Source organism: Solea senegalensis, linkage group LG10, assembly GCF_019176455.1.
Source record: "Solea senegalensis isolate Sse05_10M linkage group LG10, IFAPA_SoseM_1, whole genome shotgun sequence".
Lineage (NCBI taxonomy): Eukaryota > Metazoa > Chordata > Actinopteri > Pleuronectiformes > Soleidae > Solea > Solea senegalensis.
In genome coordinates this window covers 12,113,223-12,134,490 of record NC_058030.1, presented here as the reverse complement: position 1 = coordinate 12,134,490, position 21,268 = coordinate 12,113,223, and the positions used below count along the sequence as shown (strand labels likewise).

Genomic DNA, 21,268 nt, shown 5'->3' with positions numbered 1-21,268 from the left:
TCAGAAGAGTATGAAACGTTCAAGAACCAAAGTATTGTTTTACCTGTGTTGGCTGTGGTGCAGTCTGTTGTGATGAGGTTCCATGTGGCAAAACCTCTGGAGGTCTCACCTGACCCAATGGATATTTCTCTAGTATTGCCTAGAGAGAAAGCACAATAACTTATTACATAACACATTGTCTCTTGTCAAAATAACATCTTCCTCTATAGGGCTGGTTATCGCTATCAATTTCCTGAATTGATTTGATTCCTATTCACAAGGTCCCAATTTGATTTGATTTCTGATGTAGCTTGATTTAATTTCAATTGATTTAGAGATATTTCTGTTTCCATAGCTTGGAACTGAAAGATACAAATCAAGCTCACAAATCAAATCATTTGATCTCTCTTACCTGGTGTATAAAAACCTGTTCAAGTTCAAAATATACAGCCTAGAAGTGCATCAGACAGTTGGAAGTAATTGCCATGCTGTCCAGCAGAGAGCACTATCAGAGCAACATTGCCTGCTCCAGTGCCCTCTCTGCCCATCAGAAGAAAACAGTGGCATTATGTTGTTTTGCAGTGACAGTGGAGGACACAAACTCAATAAACTGTCCTCCCGAGCAGATAATCACAACACCAAAGCACATGAAAAGCTACATGTGGAAGTATTTCTAAATTTACACCACAGATGACAAAGTAATGTGTCTATGAACTCAAGGGGAACTATTGCAGTCACGTTGAGACTCTCATGGTCAAATCTTGTGAGATTTGTGTGTAGGATACAGAAAATGACATATATTTAGAGGCTGCTCTAAGGATTTTATGAATCGATATTGTATATATATTTTTTAACCAAGTCCTATTCTGTTCTTTGATCATTTATAACAAACCTGGATTTGCTGGCTTTCATTACTTAGGAACTGAACACGAGCTTCATCAAGTCTCATTCGCTGCACTCTCCACAAGGCCCGTCTCTCTCTGCGGGCAGCCTCATCTGACAGACGACTGTACTGCGCAATCAGCTCCTTCCTGCAATTGGATTTGATTGGAGAATAGAAACACAATTTATTGTAAATAATTTAGCTTTTATTCAGTACAACCTCACAAAACAAACCTCAACAAAAGAATTATTTCTATTCATTAACATGAACGTGATTAACTTGTTTCATTTTTGCCATGAAAAACGTGTTTGAAAGTCATACATCGATCAGTGTGTTTCACACCTGAACTCGCATGCATGAGCTTATGACACATTCAAACATATGTCTGTGTGTTAATATGTGCTCTGAGGTCTCTGAATTTCACTTTAATTAATATTTGTCATTTACTTTAATGATTTCTTTGTTATATGGAGAAACCAGAACATATTCACATTTAAGAAGCTAACCCAACTTGTTTTGATCTATAACAAACACTCAAACTGATTAATCCATTATCAAAATAGTTGACGATTATGGATTAATGGATTAATAATCGATTAATCGAGTAATTGTTTCAGCCCTATCTACTTCAACACTTAAATGATGCATCAATTATTATTTATGGCGCAAAATCTAATAAATCTAGTCTCAGCTTCTATAACGTGATGAATTCTGATCATTTTGACTAAATGTAATATGATGAATTAATTATGTATCACACTATCTCAAGGCGAAAAATAATGTTAATACCTTTCAAATTCAACTGTGACCCAAATAAATAAAAATGCGGTTTATTAGAAAAGGTCTGTCATAAATATTTGCAGCCAGTGTGGAATATTTCATAGCACACCCCAAATAAATCAAGTATACATTTACAGAATCTTGACAAATCTTAATACTTGTGAAGATTTAACTGGTGGTATGAAAAGATGTAGATGACAGTTTACTTTAGCTTTGGTAAACTCATCTCTGACACGCTGGAATCCTAAATGGCAGCTGTAAGCCACGGAGAGGAAAGCTCCACATTAACATTTGCTCATGCTGCACAGTATCACAGTTAATCCCGGCAGTGGAGAAATCTGGGACAGGTCCTGCCACTAAAATATCCCATAAAGATAGAAATTATATCCCAACGTGTTTGAAGACAGTTCATATATTCTAGATCAAATTAAATCTGAACAGATTTTAATCAATCTGCAATAAAACACTAATATCTCTAGTAGGGGCTATAAATGCAGCCAGACCTGGCTCTCTGCTCCAGCTGCTCCTCCAGAGCCTGTAGTCTCTTTTCGCGGTCCCTCAACTCTCTGGCAAAGCTGAAGTCATCATCCTCCTGCTTCTTCTTGGCTGAATTTCTCCACTAAAGCCAAACACAAACGCAAAGACAAAGACAAAGACAAAGAAATTGCATTAATATATTGCTTTCATCTTCTAAAACAAGGCCACAGGCTGTAGCTGAAATGCATGAATCCAGATACGCGTTCACGTCATTTTCTTCTCCTCAAATGTCTGATTTAACAGATATTGATTGTACTTTTAAGTGATATTGATTTGTTATCTTATAACTTTTAAAGTTCTCTCTATACATGTATCGCCATCATCTTTTATTTCTCTCTTTCAACATGCTCACCATATTCCTCTATCATCGTGCGCTCAAGCATTTCTCTTGTAAATACATCGTTTGTTTTAAAAACACACTCTCATACCTCTTGCTCCTGCTCCAGGTGCTGCTTCAGCTCCTCAAAACGCTCCCTCTTCTTGGCCTCTTCAGCCAGACGTTGTGACACCTGCCGCCCTACATGAGACAAGACAGTGAGCATCTTACCCCCATTTTCAGCGACTTTTTCAACACACAAAGATGGTAGAGTTTTGAGAGAAGAAGTTTTTTTTAATGACATTGTATGAACTTCTTTTAATGTGTGCTGGTAGTCATTCTTGGCTACACATCTTTTTGATGAGGTGAGAAGAATCTCAAACAGTATGAGCAATGATGGGATTAAGTTGTACTGGAAGCCGTTCAAAGCAGCCTGTGCATCACTTTTGACTTCCCGAGAGAAATTATGGAGCTGTAGAAAAACTCTCAGGGTTAAGAGTCAGCAAGTGAACAACATCTGTTAAAGACGTCCTCTGTAGGGCGGGTGAGTGCATATACACATGAACATTATATGAAATTATACTTGCAGTGTGTATGTTTGTGTGCGTGCGTGAGAATAATACTAACCACGGATGCTTTCCAGAGTTTTGGCTGCTGACTCTCTGACCTGATTGATCAGCTCTTGGCGTGTCTGCTCTGTACGCAGGGCCTAATAATAGACAGACAAGAAATCATCATTACCAAAGATATATCTACCTGCCCCGTGGCTCACCTCTCCCTCCTCAAATTTGCCAGTCTGCACAGTGAGCAGCGACACGATACAGGCCATACAAACCAGGCAGTGACACTAAATCATGTGGCGTGCAAGCCCCAGACTTCAGCTGAATCATTTTAATGACTTGCTGCTGAAATGCTCAGTGCTTGAGGGATAATGTCACAATCATGAATCTTGGTATGTAAAAGAAAACGGAACTCCACTCGCTTTCTATCTTAAATGACAATACATGTGTAATGACTTGTCGTACTGCAGGATTGCTTCCCTTCCCTCAAGTGCAAGTTTTCCCTTCATTTCTAGAAGAACAGCTAGCAAAGATAAACTCATGTCTTTGATAAGGTAATACACCATGTTGATTGCCATTTGTACCAACATTGCCAGTTGATGATACAATGCTCTTGTCAACCAAAACAGAGGTGCAACAATATTAAACAAAACTCTGGCTTCAGAGAATAAAATATAACACAAAAATGTCAGGTTAAATGTGTCTCAGTACCTTCTCCTCCCTGCTGATGGCACTATGCTTGGCAATCCTCTCCATGCGTCCGCGGTACACTGCACAGTCCCTCTCAATCTCCTCAACCTCCTGAAGGGAGAAGGTGACAGCGATGCGAGGCACTGGCAGCTCTGACCAGCAGATGTAATGCTGTGGACACGATGTTAACAGAAAGTTAGTACCATATAAGAGACTCACTTATTTACACAGGAAGGAAAAATACATGAACACTGCCATTGATTGGTCTCCAGGAATAGAAAAAAAGTGAACCTTTGAAATGTTAAGTAAAACTTTCTAGCAGCAACCTAAGGTTTGTTCTCCATTAGGTGGATTGATCTGCGAGGGAAAGTAATTATCTTGCAGAGAAGTAATCAACTGTAGATCAAACATATTGTTAATGATGTTTCTTGCTGCTCAAGTGTTGCCTTTTAGATCAACTGTTATCATTAAACATATCTTAATGTCAACACGGCTCACGACTGCATATGTTGTTTCATTCCTGAGGGAGAAAAACAAGCCATTCTGTCGCAAAGAAAAGAGCAAAAATTGATCAGAGTCCTTGGACAAAACATTGGGCACTGCCAATACACATTTGGAATACTCTGAAAAGAAAAACTACTGATGCACCAAGCAACAGACCAGCAACAAGTCACCTAGGGACAGTGGTAAATTACTGAAATACTGTCAGAGCTGTGGAGAGAACCCTGACAACAACCTCCACCACCAAACTGCACAAAGTTAAGTTCAAGGTACCACAATCCATTGTCTGCAGAACACTGACAAAAGAAATAACAAGGCCATAGTACAAGATAAAAGCCACTCATCCACAGGCCAGATAGGCCAGGTGTAAAATCTCTGAAAGTTTAGTGGAGTCCTGCATCTATAAAAGTCTACCTCCAGTGTGTGGAGAAAGAAACAATCAGCACATGATCCAGAACATTCCGTTAAACGCTCATATGCGGATTCATGGCCGAGGTGGTGTCACGGCTTTGGGCTTGCATGACTGCTTTTGGAACAGGCTCCCAATGTCTATCTCTCTATATATAAAATGGTGTCCAGCCAAGAGGAACCTCATCATGCAACAAGACAATAAACCAAAACTCCCTGCCAACACAACAAAGGACTTAGTCAGGGCAAAAACATGTAAGATTTCAGACTGGCCAGGCAAATCACTGGACCTAAATCAAACAAAGTTTCACCACCTTAGGAGACGACTGAAGTGATAAATCCTGTCTGTATTTCATGTCTATTTGCAGCCATCCTGCAGTTCTAAATTGGCATCCAAAGACACACAGTTGTAGTTACAGAATGGCAATCATTCGGGAACATGTGCCCTGCGATTCGGGTCAGGGAAGTAAAGTCATAAAAAAAACAGGTAGTAAGTTTACTGCCAATGTATCAAATGAAGGCTCATTAATACACAAATATTCATGCTCTCATGCTTATATTGTCAAGGCTTTGGGTGTTTGTCATCACAGGGTGATTTGAGATGATTCACTGACATTATTTAGAGGGCAATATGAATGACATCATCATACAGGCAAGAAAACGAAAAAATTACATTTAAATATATTATAAACATATTCGGTGGCAAAATGGATTTTTAAAAACTACCCTCTTCTGTAATTCTTTATTACTAGGATGTTTTAGTCAGAGTCTGAAAGCCTAACCTTGCGACAGAAAAGGTTAGGCTTTTCTGTTACAAAATAAAGTGTGACAGTATAGCACGTCTCCCATTCGAACGCCTACTTGTTCTCTTCTGCTAGATGTGCTGTTATAGGTCTAGACTGCCGCTCACTGATGCACTGAAAATGTCCTCTCTTCACACTGCCGTTGAACGCCATTTCAAAATGTAGACATAGCAGTTATTGTCATTACAACAAGTAGCCTGACAGAGCTTAAATTCAATGGTGTATGCCATTGTTCCGAAATCTCCCCTCCCCCTTCATTTCTCTGGTCTTCTCTTCAATTTCACTCCTTTCAATTCATACAGACAAGACAGATGGTTGCCCACCCTGAGTGTAGTGTGTTGGAGGTTATTTCTTGATTAGAAAGTTGTCAAGTGCTCATTGTGGGAACTGTTGGGTCTCTACAATATTGTAACATTTCCACCTTACAACCAAAAGTGTCTCAAGGTGATGTTCAGTGTTCAACTAATTTATTAGACCACCACCCAATGTATGTGAGGTCATAATATAATTATTATTGCTATCCATGAATTCAAATGTACTGTTTTACAAAAAAACTGATTTCATTAAAATGTCAAATTATAGTTGTTTTACTTGCATTCCTGAAGAGTAAATTATTTTTAGTGGTTGAATATTAATACTTAAGAAGAAAGAAATGACCAGTGAGTCGGCTCAAATTTGGGTATAAAAGGGTGAATTCAGTTTGTTATCCGGCAAATAAATAACAATAACATTTTTTAGTTTCAAACAATATATACAAAATATATAACAAACAATATGTATAACAAAATATATTTGTTAATCACTGTATGACATATGAAACAAAATAGTTTCCTTCATTATTTAAATTGTATTTATCAATATATTAGTAATTTTGTCCATATAATCACAAAAAGATGCAAGATAAAGAAAGTGGTAATTTTCCGTTTGGTAATAACTTTAATTAGCCCACTCCCATGTTCGCCACGGTAACCCGCAAACAGATTACAGAAAGGTGAGGGTGGCAATAAAAACTGGTTCCAACATGGTATCTGCAAGTGATCAACAGTCCACACGCGAATATTACCAGTTTACTGAAATAAAACATGAGTAATGAACAAGTAATGAACTGTGAATATATTATATGACAAACTACTGACTTTCTTGGTCAATTATTTAAATAGCTGCAGATCATTACTCTGTCAATAGACTCATTTGTTATTTCAACCCACAAATCCATCACAACACCTCAGCAAGGTGGCAACATTAATAACACATATAATAACACAAGCACAAGTTAAAACTAGAAAGAATCCACATTGACAAACAAGCAGAACTTTTCAAATGTCTGCAATAAATGATGAAACCACGCAACAAGCCACTGTACTGTATTAAAATACTTGTGATGATAGTACACTGGCAATATTTTCAGGAGGCCATCTGCCATTTCTTCCACCTCAGGCAGTATGGATTTCCAAATAGGCAGAAAAATCGTTGTTGAGGGAGGTTAATAATTTGCGGAGTAGATGCGGAATTTGCTGATGTCAGAGTCAATCTGTACATTACTCAGCTAACACAGCACATCCAATAATACAATAATACTTAATGGGGGGTGGGGGGTCTTAAGGACAAACAGTTTATATCAGGAATGTCCAAAGTCCAGCTTAGGTTTGGTTTTATAATGTATTATTTATGGCCAGGGACAGAAAATTGGCCCTGCCATTAGCACATGTGCCATAAACTCAGCTAAAACCAGACTCTAGGATTCGCATCCCGGCAGTGACAAACATAAACAAGCATTCACCATCTGCAAAATCATTGTAAAACAGTGCATTTATTATATTGTTTATTATATGTTTATTAAGGTCTGCCAATACCTGTTGTTTTATGTACCTGTATATAGTATATACCTGTAAATATTACTTTAGGTTACTTCAGATGTGAAGTTTTACTCCTGTATGGTTACAATGCCATTCAAAAATGACACTGAAAATAAAATATTTATAAAACAGTGCATTTGAAGGCAACTTGTACTGTTAAAAAAAGTCCTATGGGACTATTGGCCCCCGGGAATCTTTTCACACACTATCACATTATCAAATCTTTGGTTTGGACAATGCAATTAAAACATCCATTACAAACAACTGAATAAATAAAACATTTACACAACAAACCTGAGGGCAGCAGATTTTGAGCAGGTTGATGGTCTTTCCACAGACATACACATCATTAGCGATGTGTTTCAGGAAGATTGGAACACAATCCTCCACATCCTTTGAGATCAGAGTGTAGCCTTGAACCCAGAAGTGTTTGTCTGCAGAAATAAAGATGCCTGTTACACACTCTCCTAAGGATTAAATCCCCCCCCCAAAAAAAAACATTTTAGCGACCCATCATGTCTCTGATAATGTTACAAATGCCTCACAGCTTAAGTACAAAAAGTAATACAGTGGCAGCCGAGTAAACACAGGCCCAACCTGTGCTGGGCCTAAAACTTTTCATTATTAGTATGACTTACAGGGCATGGCAAAACTCTGGCTGCTTGAATTAACACTTAGAAATTGTTAGTGCTTAGCTCAGTGATCCTAAGTAAAAAGTGTAAGAGAACATGAATGCTTCCAGCTTCCAGAGCTCTTTACAGAAAGCCTGCAGCTTCCCAAGAAAGCTTAGTCGCTAATTGCTTCCCCGACCGATGGACATCGAGCAGAACAATGACATTTGTGTGTCCTCCAAAGAGCAAGCACAAGAAGTGCAAAGGTTCACTGCAGGAGTTGATGAGGTGTAACCGATGAACAAATGAACCTCTTAGACAGACAAAGCCGAGGTGACGGTCTGACCTTGAACAGGGTGTTGCATGACATACAGTATTTGGACATGCTATGATGATTCATATAAAATCATTTTTTATTGAGTACTGTCTTGAAAACGAAAGCAATTATACGGTAGGAAATATAGCTACAACAAATTGTACGAAAACAACACAAAAGCTAATGAATCAATTTGTGAACAAAGGTAATGCTGTTAACTACTGTTTTGTCTGAACGACAGTCTACACCTCGGTGTACTGTAGTACAAAATGAGATATAAAAATATGGCAAAACATTATATTCCCAGGGGTGAATGTTTATATGATGCTGTTTTAATAGTGACTATAATAAGAGCTGCAGATATAAATCGATATCAAAGTGAAATGTGAAAACACAGATTATACTGTATGTGTGAGTGTTTCTAGGGTTTTGTACTGTAATCATTTCACTGTTTTTTCCTGATGTTTTTAGACCGAACAACGAATCATTAAAACTGAAAAAAAGAATCATCTGTTTAAGTAATAATAAGAAAATAATGACTATAACACTAGTTCCAACAAAATAATGTGTGTTCATATCACATGTGTGACCAACAAGGACAGAAAATCAGGCAGTTCCTGTAAAGTGCAGACAGGTCTGTATTCCTCTGGCCTGTAATGCTGACCTCTGTATTTTTATACTGTTTGAGAGGTCAAGCCTTTAATTGGACAAAAGAAAGAAAACTACTAATTATAATGCAACCAATTAAGTTTTGTGAAGGTCAGTAAAAAGTGCAGAAAGTTTAAAAAACACGTATAAAGTGAAACGTGTTGTTTTACCCAGCTTGAAGAGAATAAAGGAGGAGTATACATTTGTGTTTGCATCCCTGTGGCTTAGTAAGCAGAGATGGCTGTGTTCAGCACAGCTGTGGTAGCTGATTCTGTTTCCCACTGACCATCATCTACTTCATGACATCCTCTATAGAAACAAATTCACCTAGGCAATTAAGTCCATAATAAAAGCTGCTCTTTTTTCTGCTAGACAATCTGTCTGCTAGAATTTTCAGAACCTGCTGACTGAGGCCAAAGTATTTATACGGCTGTGTGTGTGTGTCATCTCACCTCTGAAACTGAGGTAATCCTCATTGACCTGGATCATGAATTCTCCATAAACATCTCGGAACACGCCGCTGTACACCCAGTCAGATACAAACCTAAGTGAGGCACAGTGAAAACAATCAGACACGGTGCATGTGCAAAGTGTGACTACTTCCCCTTTCATTTTAGTAGAAATTCCAGTAAAACAAAACACTTTTTACATTTTTGTTTTAGTAGTTAAATATAGCTTAGCTATAGTTAGAAAATAAAACATGTTTTTAGGTTATCTTTCATTTTTGCAGTCAAATCAAATCAATTCCTTTATTGACATTGTAAAAAAATTAGATAAGTTCAGCATCTCTTCAAAAACAGCATCGCAAAAATCATTCCCCAACTGTCTTCCTATCCTCAACAGCTCACTGATGAAGCAACAGTTCACAAAAAAAAAAGTTTTTTTTGGTTACTGCTGAAAACCAACATCTCAGGTTCTGAGCCAATGTATTTTTGGTGTGAAGGCACTGGCTTATTCAAAATCTGGTTCAGGAACTGGAACCATCCCAATGTGAAGTGAAGTTACAGGTTACACATGTCATTTTTAAAATGTCTGCGTAAAGAATACAGTGACTGACCTTGTATATGGTTCACAGCTGCTCTTCAGCAGTGACAGAAGGACGGGATAGTTCTCGTTGCTGCAGTTATTCTGTGCTTCATTGTACAGGTAGGACATCAGTTTAACACCCTGAGGAGAGCCACATGGCACTGAGTTGACATCCCATCTGATAAGTTAAAACACAGCCATGGTGGATGACGTATTGCAGTTTGCAGATAAAAGAGCACTCACCACAGGGAAGGTAGCCTGGCCTGCACCCAAAGGCCCGTCCACACAGCAGAGCTCTGACAGATACCTTTGATTAAAAGAAAATCACAAATTTGATAGCATTTGCACCAAGGTCCTCCGTCAGGATACGACTGCTTATTAGACTGCATGAGGTTGAGGTTCAAATAGTCATGTCACCTCACCTGAGTTGGCGACCGACTTTCCGAAAGAGAAAGCTGATAGTCAACAGGCTGAGGGTGGGCGGAGTACTGAGAACACAGGCTCTGTAGTAATGCAAGTACTTCCTCAGACCTCCTGTAAAAGCCTTTGAAACAAACACAATTTTTGTTGTTTCAGTTTCATCATCTCTGTGGATATAATACAACAGAAATGCTCAGATGACCTTGCAAAAATATCACTAAGTTCATGCACTTTTTATAGATATATATTCTGCATTTTCTTTTACTTTAATCTGATTTTTTTTCAGGATGATGCACAACGAGTAACAGTTTTGGTCACAGAAACTGAGGGAAATGAAGGAAACTCGGTAAGGAAAAGCTTACAGATTTCCACTTGATCTGTTTTGTTCATACTACCAAAAGCTCACTTGGTAAACTTCTTCATCAATATTGAGTAAGTGAATTTGTATTAGTGTGCATATGGGCACAACTGAAAAATAGTGAACCTATCCTTTAATGCACTTCAGGGTTGGATATTGTGGACCACATATGGTGACTGACCACTACCATTCACCCTTGTGTATTTCATGCAAGAAAATATTTTGTGTATAAAAAAAAAAAATCAGTCTTGCGAATTGATGTTCCCAATTCTATTAATCACTGCTCCATGGAGAATGCAGGTAAATGAGGGAGGTATCAGGCGGTATCAATGAGGATGATGATGATGATACAAACATACCTGGAAGACTAGGCCCTTCTTGTCAGCACTCTTCAGAGAGAAGCGGCTAAGTCTCAAGTAATAAGTGCCATACTGGACCAGCTCCCCTAAGAGACGAGAAACGCTCTCTGTAGACGCTCCCGACACGCACACGCCAGGTCTGACATCAAACTGAACGCTCTAAGAAGGAGATGGTGAGCAAAACATAGCAAACAACAGTGCTGTTCAATAACATCCAATAAAATAGCCTTGCAGCAAAGACTGTCTCTGTAAGGCTCACATAATTAAATTGCTTTTTTGAAATTGTACGAGTGTCACCTCCATGGGGATTTCTGAAGACATGATGGTGCCCTTATATCAGACTGCATTACATAATCAGGTGTTTGTTATTTTGTCCTATCCATTGTTCTTTTATTAGACCTGGATAGAAAATGTCCTCAACAGGACCTTCAGGGAGGACAACTTCAACACAGACAGTATTAAGAACCACCACAAACCACAGCCTCAAGGATTACCTTTGACTTTAATAAACACTTGCTGCGCCATCTGAACAAAGTTTTGACATAGCGGAACTTGTTTTTCGTTACTTTTTATTAGATAACAGAGTAGCGTAAAGGTGTTTCTAATACTGTGTCCCTGCTTTGCCCTCGCCTACATGTTAAAGAGTCTACAAGAGAAACAACATAAAAGGTTGAGGGAGTAAACAAGGGAATTCTGATTCATTTTATGTTATAAAAACTAACTAGAGTCATCTGGAAATATAAAAACTTAATGGGAAACAATAAAGTAACAGGAAAGCTCTCTAGCGGTTTTGTGGCAAGAAAATCTTTTATTTCTCCATCGTTTAATGGATTATACCAAGAGACTGACTGAAGAATATGCTTGACACAGTCACATTTTCTAACGTTTTTTTTATTGTTACAAAGCAATATCCCTTTATAAAATGGCTGAGTTTGTCATAGCGCATACGTTTCCATTTGTTTTCTCTGTTTGAATCCCGTTTTCCTCTAGGGTTTTGAGGTAATTATATACTGTCACAGTGCTTTTATAACTTGTCATATGTCTTCAGTCTGTCGCAGCCCTATAACACCAAATCTGTTCATCTGATGAATTCATTCATACATTGTTAAACCATTTTATCCTCCACATGAGGGTCGCTGGTGCCAATCCCAGCTGACAAAGGACGAAAGGCAGGGTACACACTGGACAGGTCACCAGTCCATTGCAGGGCCACTCAGAGACAAACAACCATTCACTCTGTTTCATTGAATTGTATTTCAGAGATTGATGAATGAAAATAAAATGTACCTGATTAAGAGGGAAGGTTGTAGATGCCACACCGATGAGGACATTGAGGAGGTCAGATACCAGTTGTGTCTGAGAGTCCAGGGGCAGTGAGAGGATAGGAGAGGGTGTACCAGTGCTCACTACCCTCATCTCTCCCTCCCACAGACGATAGAGCTGGTCAAAGGCTTCTCTGCCTCCCTCTGTTAGGTAGAGAGACTCCCTTTTCCCTGGTGGGCTAGTAGTAGAAACAGTGTGGCAGTTAGAGTTTTACTCTAGAGATGGGAATTTAAAACACAAGCAAGTACAAGTGGCGCACTGCACTTAAAAGCAATATATGTAGGGCAAAAGGAAAACACATATATATAGATATATATATATATATATATATATATATATATACATATATATATGTATACACATATATATACATACACACACAATAACACAGGTACTAGCAAAAAACTGACTGATACCAGACCTTGGTAGCTGGCTTTACAAACATCTTGACAAGAGGAGAAGAAAAACAAGGGTACTGGATTGGAGATGCATTAAAATATAGACGACTAAAAGTAGAAAGGAAATTGACAATAAACTGCTACAGACACGGTGTGGATACTATTCTCCAGACAGAAAAGCAACAAGGTGGAACTTAAGTCCAGGTTTGCTAATGATCTCTCTCCCTCACTCTAGCACACGTTGTCAGTATTGAATTAATATAATGTTTGTACCGACTGTTATTGTATCCTTGTCGTTTCCTCTCATCTTGTGATAATTGTCCACTGCTGCTCTCAAGCAGATACACTTTCACTCTCAATCTCCACCTGTTGTTAACATGCTAAAATTAACCAGACTCTGCGTTTATGATAATGAAATTGGTTATTAAATTATTTTCGTAAAATTGGGCAAATTATCGTTGTCCCACTGTTTTTTTCGTTTTAAGTTTGAAGCCTAAGGTCACAATTGTACATATTTCACACAAACAGTTATTAAGTTATTAAATATTATGTTTAGTGCTCAACATTTATTGACTTTTTCCTATTGTGGTAACTGATAAATCCTTGATTTTGTTTATTTATTAAATTAAATTAAATTAAATTAAATTAAATTAAATTAAATTAAATTAAATTAAATTAATCAAAATGATGACCAGTAATGAAAATAATTGACTTTATGCACAAAACTTTACAAAATTCTGTTAAAATATAAGCCAGCTCCGTTACTCCTGTAAAGCTGTAGTTAAGAGAAAACTCTGCATCTTTGGCTGACAGCTTCCTGGAAATAGTCCCACTGGCTTATTGGAAACCAGGAAGAGCCATCGTATAGTCAATGGTTGATGGCAATCTTTGGCAAACAAAATAATTAGCAACATGAAGGTTAAAACTTCCCTAGGAAGTAATTTGTGATAAAGGTCCCTTTAACTTTACAACAACACAAGTAACTTACCATCCAACAGACTCCCAACATCGGCGTCTTTGTGGCTCAAAGGTACGGACAGCCTCCCATATATCAAAGTCTGGAATGGGGCTGGACTCTGACTGCGAGTCTGGGGTAAGGTTGGAGGCTGACTGGAAACCTTCATCTTCAGACTGATCGAAAGATGGTGGGACCTGCATGGAGAGCCAATACAATTGATGATTATTGATGAACAGTGCATGGAAGTGGGGTTTAAACCTCATTCAAGTTAACAATTAGCATTAATTAGATGGTCATTGTATCCTACCCTGATAGCCAGTCCAGTTACTTCAATATTACTGGGAACAGGGGGCAGGTCCAGTCTTATGTCTATATCAGAAGTGCGGGTATGCTGTAGTGCTCCAAACAGTGACATTCTGGTCTCCTTGTCAAATCTTTCTTCTGCGTCCAATTTAGTTCTCAGAGTCAGCAGCCCTGTGCCCGGAGGGGCATCCAACAACCTCTGAGTGCAATACAAACTCTCCAAGGTCCCCCATTCCTCCCCACACACTAGTCCCCAGGCCCGAGCCTCTAGTCTCTGCAACTCCTTGCTCTGATAGGACCAGGGTCGAGGTCTCCGTAGCACTGGCCGCTCTCGTCTCACATAGTCCCGGCTGAAAGAAGTAGCTGGTGGAGGTGCTGAACCAGCTAGGAGCACAAGGAGCTCAAGCACTGTGTCTACTTCCATCAGGCCAGAGGATGCACCCTCTGGAAGCCTCCCCAGCTCATCCTCTAAACTCTCTGCTTCCTCTCTGCACCCTGCCACTCGCAAGTCAAAACAAATCATCAGGACTTTGTTTCTGGGTGGTGTACGAGTTGTGGCACATGATCCTGAGAGTGAATCTTTGTTGCCATCTTGAAATAGTTTTGACAGTAGGGCACCGTAGGCACGTCTCTTCAAAATTCTGCGGACACCTTCTCTTGATACTCCTCCCAGGGCTCTGCGCTTCCATGATACTCCAGATAAGCTGTAGTCACACAGGGCACCCAGCAGCTCAGTGATGCTGCTGCTGCCACTGCTGCTGCAACTCGGCTTCATGAAGTTATTGTGGCTTGGGTTCATGTCACTGTTGCCTCAGCCTGTGGGAGTGAAATAAAACTGTTTTAGTTGGTACAGCTTACAGAAAGGTAACAAACAGCCTCAGGGCAAGAAGGGAAAGTTCTACATTATTGATCACTCCAATGCCCCAAAAAGCCACCAGATAAATAAAAGACAGTGATATCAACCTTGTGCCTTTTATGTGTACCCTTTAGTATCTGTCAACTGAGGGCAGGATGGGGGAACAGATTAAATCCAAAGCAATTGGGCCTTGAGGATGAAAGAATGAGGATTGACAACTTTGAAGTACGGAGGGAAGCATTGCACCTCATTGAACAGTCCACAGTCTGCTAGAAATGATTAGTATTGCTATTACAAGATAAATAAATAAAAGCTGTGTGTTACTTGACATTTATTAAGGAGTACGTGCAGGGAGCGAGTGAAATGTGTCTGCAAGTTTGCTAATTCACAGTAACACAATGTGTTGATGTTTTGATTCTTACACAGACCCATACTTGTAATTGTATGCATGTTGACTGGGTTGATTTAGAATTAAATTCTTGGAGAATAAGAAATAGACGTCATTGTTTTATACCAGTTTGGCCCTCTGAAAAAATAAAATGTTGCCCACAACTAGAGTAGTTGTATCTTTTCTTTTTACAATATGCTCAGGACTGGAATAACGAGTTGACAACAGCCAAGCAATTTTCATATTGTTCGTTTAGTTGGACACCAGACAATATCTGAGAGAAACGAGACGAGAGTTTTGTGGGAGCATCATTAGTTTTAGTAAACACAGTGACAAAGCCAGCTAACGGTAACATGCTAAGCCGACATTTAGCTACCGCTATTATCGTTTATAACATCGCACTGCGTATTTACTACAAAGCCAAAAGCAGGTGTGAGAGAACGGGACTTTACCCTCTCGATTCGGTGAGATGTCGGTTGATTCTGTTGAAAGCTTCAGTTTTGCATCCACCACAGGCGACTCCTTCCCATGCATGCTAACTTTGTTAGCACGCTACCTCTGGACCAGTAGGTTTATTCTGAATGCAGTGAGGTCCAGTGAGGTCACACGTTAAACAGGTCCTACTGTGTCTTGATTGTCCCATGGGTTCTTGTGCACATTTCCTCAAGTTTATCACAGTGATACTGTTGACGCTAGCTAAAGACCTAGCCAGTAGCTTCATTCACATCCTCGTTCTCAGCCGCGGGGATACAACAAATTAGAACCCGCCCACTTGTCTGTGATTGGCCAGAATAATACTCTACATGTAGTGGTTGGTTTGAAATGTTACAGCGGCGACACTGATTGGTCGATGATGTTTGTCAATCACAGCGTAGTCAGACTGCTATTTACCACCGCGCTTTGCTGCATTCAGGCAACCATGGGAAAATATATACTGACAGGTTAATGGTAGTTTAATGGTGCACATTGTATTTACTGGGTCGGTATGAAATTGTGTATTAATTTCAGCCCAAGTAAATAAAACGTACAATTCAGAACCCCCACCATGTTAAAAGGCCACCTGTTGTGACTGAGAGTGCAGAAACCCCATTAGTCTACTGCTCTCCTTGGGTGGCTCTTGGCAGAGTACAGTAAATGCTGTTTCTCCCAGTTCTGCCAGGTTAATGAACATCTTCATTGTCTGTCTGTTGTACAGAGAACACTGTTGAAATACTGTGTTTTGTAGTCTCTTCTTTGCCACACTGGTTCTTTGTATCTGAGCATTAACCTGTTAATGCCGGCCCACAGTTTAGCCCACAGTAACCCTGCCTCAGTCACAATAGCTAGATTCCTATTCCTATTCTATTCCTCCACCTCCCAAAGCTCTGTCAACATTCAAGATAGAATTGTAAAATCTACCTTTTTTTTTTTTACCACTGTCCCATAATTGTTGCCAATGACTTCTGGCCACATTCACCCATTATGCCACACCAGACACAATAAAATAATGGACCTTTATTATGCAAACATTGGGTACCATCTCTGATACCCACCTGGTACACATGCAATCAGCTGTGTGACCCGCACAGTGAAGAGATGATCAGACAAGACTGGTGAGACTCTGATGACTGATGGTTTTAAGACAACTGTGTTGTAAGAACTGTGAAGGTCATGGGGAGGATATTGACAGTCTGACTCACACAATTACAGACAACATAAAGGGCTGTATGTTGTTTCTCTAACAACAAACTCTGGATTAATCCTGACATAAAGGCTATCCTTGAGGAGAACTAGAGGGCTTTTAAGTCAGAAAAAAAGAAGGAGCTGAAAGATGTGGGGCAGCCCATAGCCAAAAGGAAATTAATTGGGCTTGTAACCAGAAGGTCGCTGGTTCAATATTGGGACAGGCCTAGGGCTGGCACCCAATCTCCCATTGCTCCCCGGGGGCAGATAAGTGCTGCTTACTGCTCCTGTGCCTGGCTTGTGTGTGTGTGTTCACTACTGGTGTGTAATAAGGATAGGTGGAATGCAGAGGACACATTCACAATCACTTATTGGTGTCTGTGCAAGAAATTTCTAATTACTAACCCTAATGTTAATCCTTCTGTTAATTCAAAATGCTGCAGCACGAGTTCTGACAGGAACTAGAAAGAGAGACCATATAACTCCAGTGTTAGCTTCTCTACACTGGCTCCCCGTACAGTTTAGAATTAAATTTAAAATCCTCCTCCTCACGTACAAAGCACTTAATGGTCAGGCCTCTTCATACATGAAAGACCTAGTCTTACCCTATCACCCTAATAGACCACTTAGGTCACAAAATACAGGTTTACTTGTGGTTCCCAGTGTCTGTAAGAGTAGAATGGGAGGCAGAGCCTTTAGTTACCAGGCTCCTTTCCTGTGGAACCAGCTTCCAATGATAGTTCGGGAGGCGGACACTCTTAAAACTTTCCTTTTTGATAAAGCTTATCGTTAGAGCTGGTTCAGGGAAACCTGGACCATCTCTTAGTTATGCTGCTATAGAACTAAACTGCTGGGGGATTTTCCTGTGGTACACGCACATTCACTCTCTCACACTCAGGATTTGATTATGACTTTAACCTTGTCTCTTTCTCTCCCTAGTTTGTGTCTTTCCTTCCTTCCCTCTCTCTCTCTGTATTCTCATCATGCAGGTTGCAGGATCAAGATCCAGTTTCCGAGGCTACGCTTTCGTCACCATTATTATTATTTTGTAATTAAAAAGTCGATATCAGTAACTGTATAAACTTGTAACCTGATACAGTTGTTGTGTATCTGCTGCTGGTCTCCCTCTCTCTCTCTTCTGTCTCTCCCTCATCTCCCTCTTGTCCTTTCTCTCCCCCCATTTTCTGTCCCCCACCTCTCCACTGTCCCCCATTTTTCCTTTCACCCCAACCGGTCGAGGCAGATGACCGCACATCTCTGAGCCTGGTTCTTTCAGAGATTTCTTCCTGTTAAGAGGGAGTTTTTTCTCTCCACTGATGCCTAGTGCTTGCTCATTGTGTGAACTGTTGGGGTTCTCTGCTCTCCTTGATGTTGTCTATGTACAGTGCCTTGAGATAATGTATGTTATGATTTGGCGCTATACAAATAAAATTGAATTGAATTGAATTGAATTGAATTGAATGTGTACAGAAAGAGCTGAGGGAAAAGGAAGGGTAAGGACAAGCATGATGGAGTATCAGCCACAGCAACATATTGTCTGAAAACCATCTCTGGCCACAAGGAGTCAGACTCCCAGACTACAGGGCATCACAGGTGGGCCACAGAGCTCACTTTATTTTTCAACAGGTTTGATCAACCACCGACTCCTCCCTCGACCCAGTCTGCCCTTCTGCACCCCCACCCACTGAAGCTGTAGGTTTTTTTTAGTAAGGTGATGCACCCCTGCTCATTTAATACAGTCCCTCTTTTTCCACTGGATAAGCAGCTGGTGATCCCTACATATAAATAGGTCCATATCAGTCCTCCAGTTGCCAATCAGCATACCTCTCCAGCAATTGCACTTTGGGTAATTGTGCACTGGTTTGATTCATTAAAGTAAATGGTGTGCAAAAGTGCATTTCAGAGCTCAAGTGAAGCTAATACAAGGCTTCAGTCTGAGTGAGCTCAATGTTTCCAATTTACTGTTGTTTTCCAGAACACCATTTCAAGGGATACTAGAGTAGTGGATTTTCTGACAAGCCTCTTATGGAAGGGATCTCATCTTGAGGAGATTACAGTGGGGGAAAAATAACTTGTGAAGTGCTTGTACCTGGGAATGAGACAGAGCGTAGTCAGTACTAACCGCGGTTCACTTGTTACTGTCAGACATCCTTGGTATTGTACGCTCAATCAAAACGACATTTTCTCCTAATACATAATCAGATACAATTTCCTATAAGATATGTGAAGACTGGTGATGACTGTGGCTATATATAACTGGAGTTGAAAAGTCACCATTTATATTAATCCTTTTATGGATTACAATATGCTTAGCAATCACAAAGAAAATGTATTTTTTTTAAAAAAAAAACATTTAGGAAAATACCCCCAAAAAGAAACACAAAGGCCATTCAAAGAAAATTAAAACAAAATCTGCGAACGCCCTCTAATAAATATGTTTTATGAATGGTCTCTACTACATTACTGAGTCAGCCAGTCTGACATCACCGCAGGGTCCTGACTGCAAACGCTCTGTCCCCTTTAGTTTCCTCACAGACTTATAAGAAATCTATCTGTGGTATGTGTTTGATATTGCATATAAAGGCTTTTTGCCTTGTGGCCAAAATGTGCTTTGAAGGAATGGCCTAAAAAAGGCCTATGTGCTCCTTGAGAATGACTTAAAAAACGTAAATTGTTTCTGGACATCAAGCATGAAGTGTTTTGAAGTACAGTGGAAATCCTCATCTTTGATGTGGAACTATAACGCATGTAAATTGTGATTCTCTGTTTGTCTGTACTTACACTACATATTTATTCTTGTGCGACAAATCTATACCCAGTGTATTCATTTGTGGTTTAGAACGCTATTCTTCCCTCTGAACAGTTGGCTCTCGACAAATCAGCCTGGACTCACCATCAGCCCGTTACATTCCTTCAGTGAACAGATTAATTGCCTGCTGATTCAACCCCGGTCACTCTGGATTTAAAGAGTTTAAACCTAAACCACTATATAATCCTGCAGGTCTGAGTCTGTTTATGCACGCCAGCCTCATTGAATATTTAAATTTGCTCTCAGGTTACAATTGAGCATAGAGGACCCTTGGAATCAGTCATTTGCCTGGTTTTAAATTATTCATCAACTGTTTAAATTTACACCACACCATCATCGTTTCCCCCCACCCACAAAGTTCTCCTCCTCTTCCCCCAAGACAGAGGAAATCAAAGCCAAATTAGAAGGTTTGAAACATGTGGAAACACATCTATCTCCTGAACAAGAGGCTGGCTGTTGTGTGTGAAACATCAGAGGCAGAAGAACAGAAGCCAGCAAAATGCAGATTTTAACCCAATTTATTGTAGGGACCCTGCAAAGAGGCTGACTTAAAACAATTATTCCTAGTGTGCAGAATAATTGACATCGGAGGGCATAGTTATTTGGAAATCATAGCACAAGTGCATTGCACAGCAACAAATAATGTTGACATCCAACATGATGTAACCCGGGGTCTTCTTGATAGGAATATGAACAGTATTGCATTTTTCAACACTTGGAGGACAGTGTTCAAGATGCAGTGTTTGCGATAATCAAGTGTAACAACTCTTGCTTTGGCAGCAGTCCTTGGAGTTGCCCTATCTTTTTGCTGCATCAATGATCTGCTGAGTTAGGAGACGGCATGCGCTGGCCTCCTGTCCGTCTTGGACGTCTCCACCCCCTGCATTAGGGTTTGTTAAGCAGTCAGATTAGGCAATTTCGTCTTTCATCTTTCGTTTTTTCCAATTTCATTCTTAGCTGTCAGTACTTAATTAATGTTTTTGCAGCAATTTTTCAACCTTCACTACCAGTGACAGAGATGCTGCGTGGCTATTTACATTATCAACTCATTTTGAGAAGCCAGACCTTGGCTCCTCATTTTCATTCTGAATCTTGTGACAGGACTATGATGTGGTATTTGGAGAAAAACCATCAGCCATCGTAGGATGTGCTGCCTAAGACTGATGGTATCAGGAAAGTAATTTAGGGTTATAATGGGAAAGTATATCTCTGAAAACCTGAAGTTCAAGCACTAAGCTCTCAGTGTCTTCTTGGTTTGAATAGGAGATCATTTTCATAAATCCACCTGTGTATGTGTGTGTGTGTGTTTGCTCTAAAATAAATCTGAGGTCTTGTAATGAGCTGTATAAATACCAAAGTCTTGCAGCAAACATTCAGTTCACTCAACAAGAAATTGGCTACTTGTGGAAAGTGTTACTCTCAATCACCCAAGGTGATATTAACTCATGAAATATGCATGGGAACTGAGGGATCAGTTGAGGCAAATCAATATTTTAAAAGTGAAAAAAACACAGCAGATA

At 39.7% G+C, this 21,268-nt stretch overlaps 1 protein-coding gene across 1 annotated transcript in view; it reads right to left on the bottom strand.

The window, feature by feature from the left end:
• The window catches only part of tubgcp6 (tubulin, gamma complex associated protein 6), a 28,759-nt gene extending 12,727 nt beyond the window's left edge, over positions 1-16,032 (bottom strand). Inside the window, exons 1-16 of the mRNA XM_044035184.1 lie at positions 15,730-16,032; positions 14,038-14,849; positions 13,761-13,924; positions 12,339-12,552; positions 11,052-11,210; positions 10,337-10,458; positions 10,158-10,221; positions 9,946-10,055; positions 9,341-9,432; positions 7,608-7,747; positions 3,767-3,916; positions 3,123-3,204; positions 2,608-2,696; positions 2,146-2,261; positions 872-1,010; positions 44-139 (exon numbers count right to left, since the gene is read on the bottom strand). Of these exons, the coding sequence (XP_043891119.1) occupies positions 44-139; positions 872-1,010; positions 2,146-2,261; positions 2,608-2,696; positions 3,123-3,204; positions 3,767-3,916; positions 7,608-7,747; positions 9,341-9,432; positions 9,946-10,055; positions 10,158-10,221; positions 10,337-10,458; positions 11,052-11,210; positions 12,339-12,552; positions 13,761-13,924; positions 14,038-14,832 (2,532 nt within the window). The 5' untranslated portion in view covers positions 14,833-14,849; positions 15,730-16,032. The remainder of the gene's footprint in view (positions 1-43; positions 140-871; positions 1,011-2,145; positions 2,262-2,607; positions 2,697-3,122; positions 3,205-3,766; positions 3,917-7,607; positions 7,748-9,340; positions 9,433-9,945; positions 10,056-10,157; positions 10,222-10,336; positions 10,459-11,051; positions 11,211-12,338; positions 12,553-13,760; positions 13,925-14,037; positions 14,850-15,729) is intronic.
• Between the last annotated feature and the right edge of the window lie 5,236 nt (positions 16,033-21,268).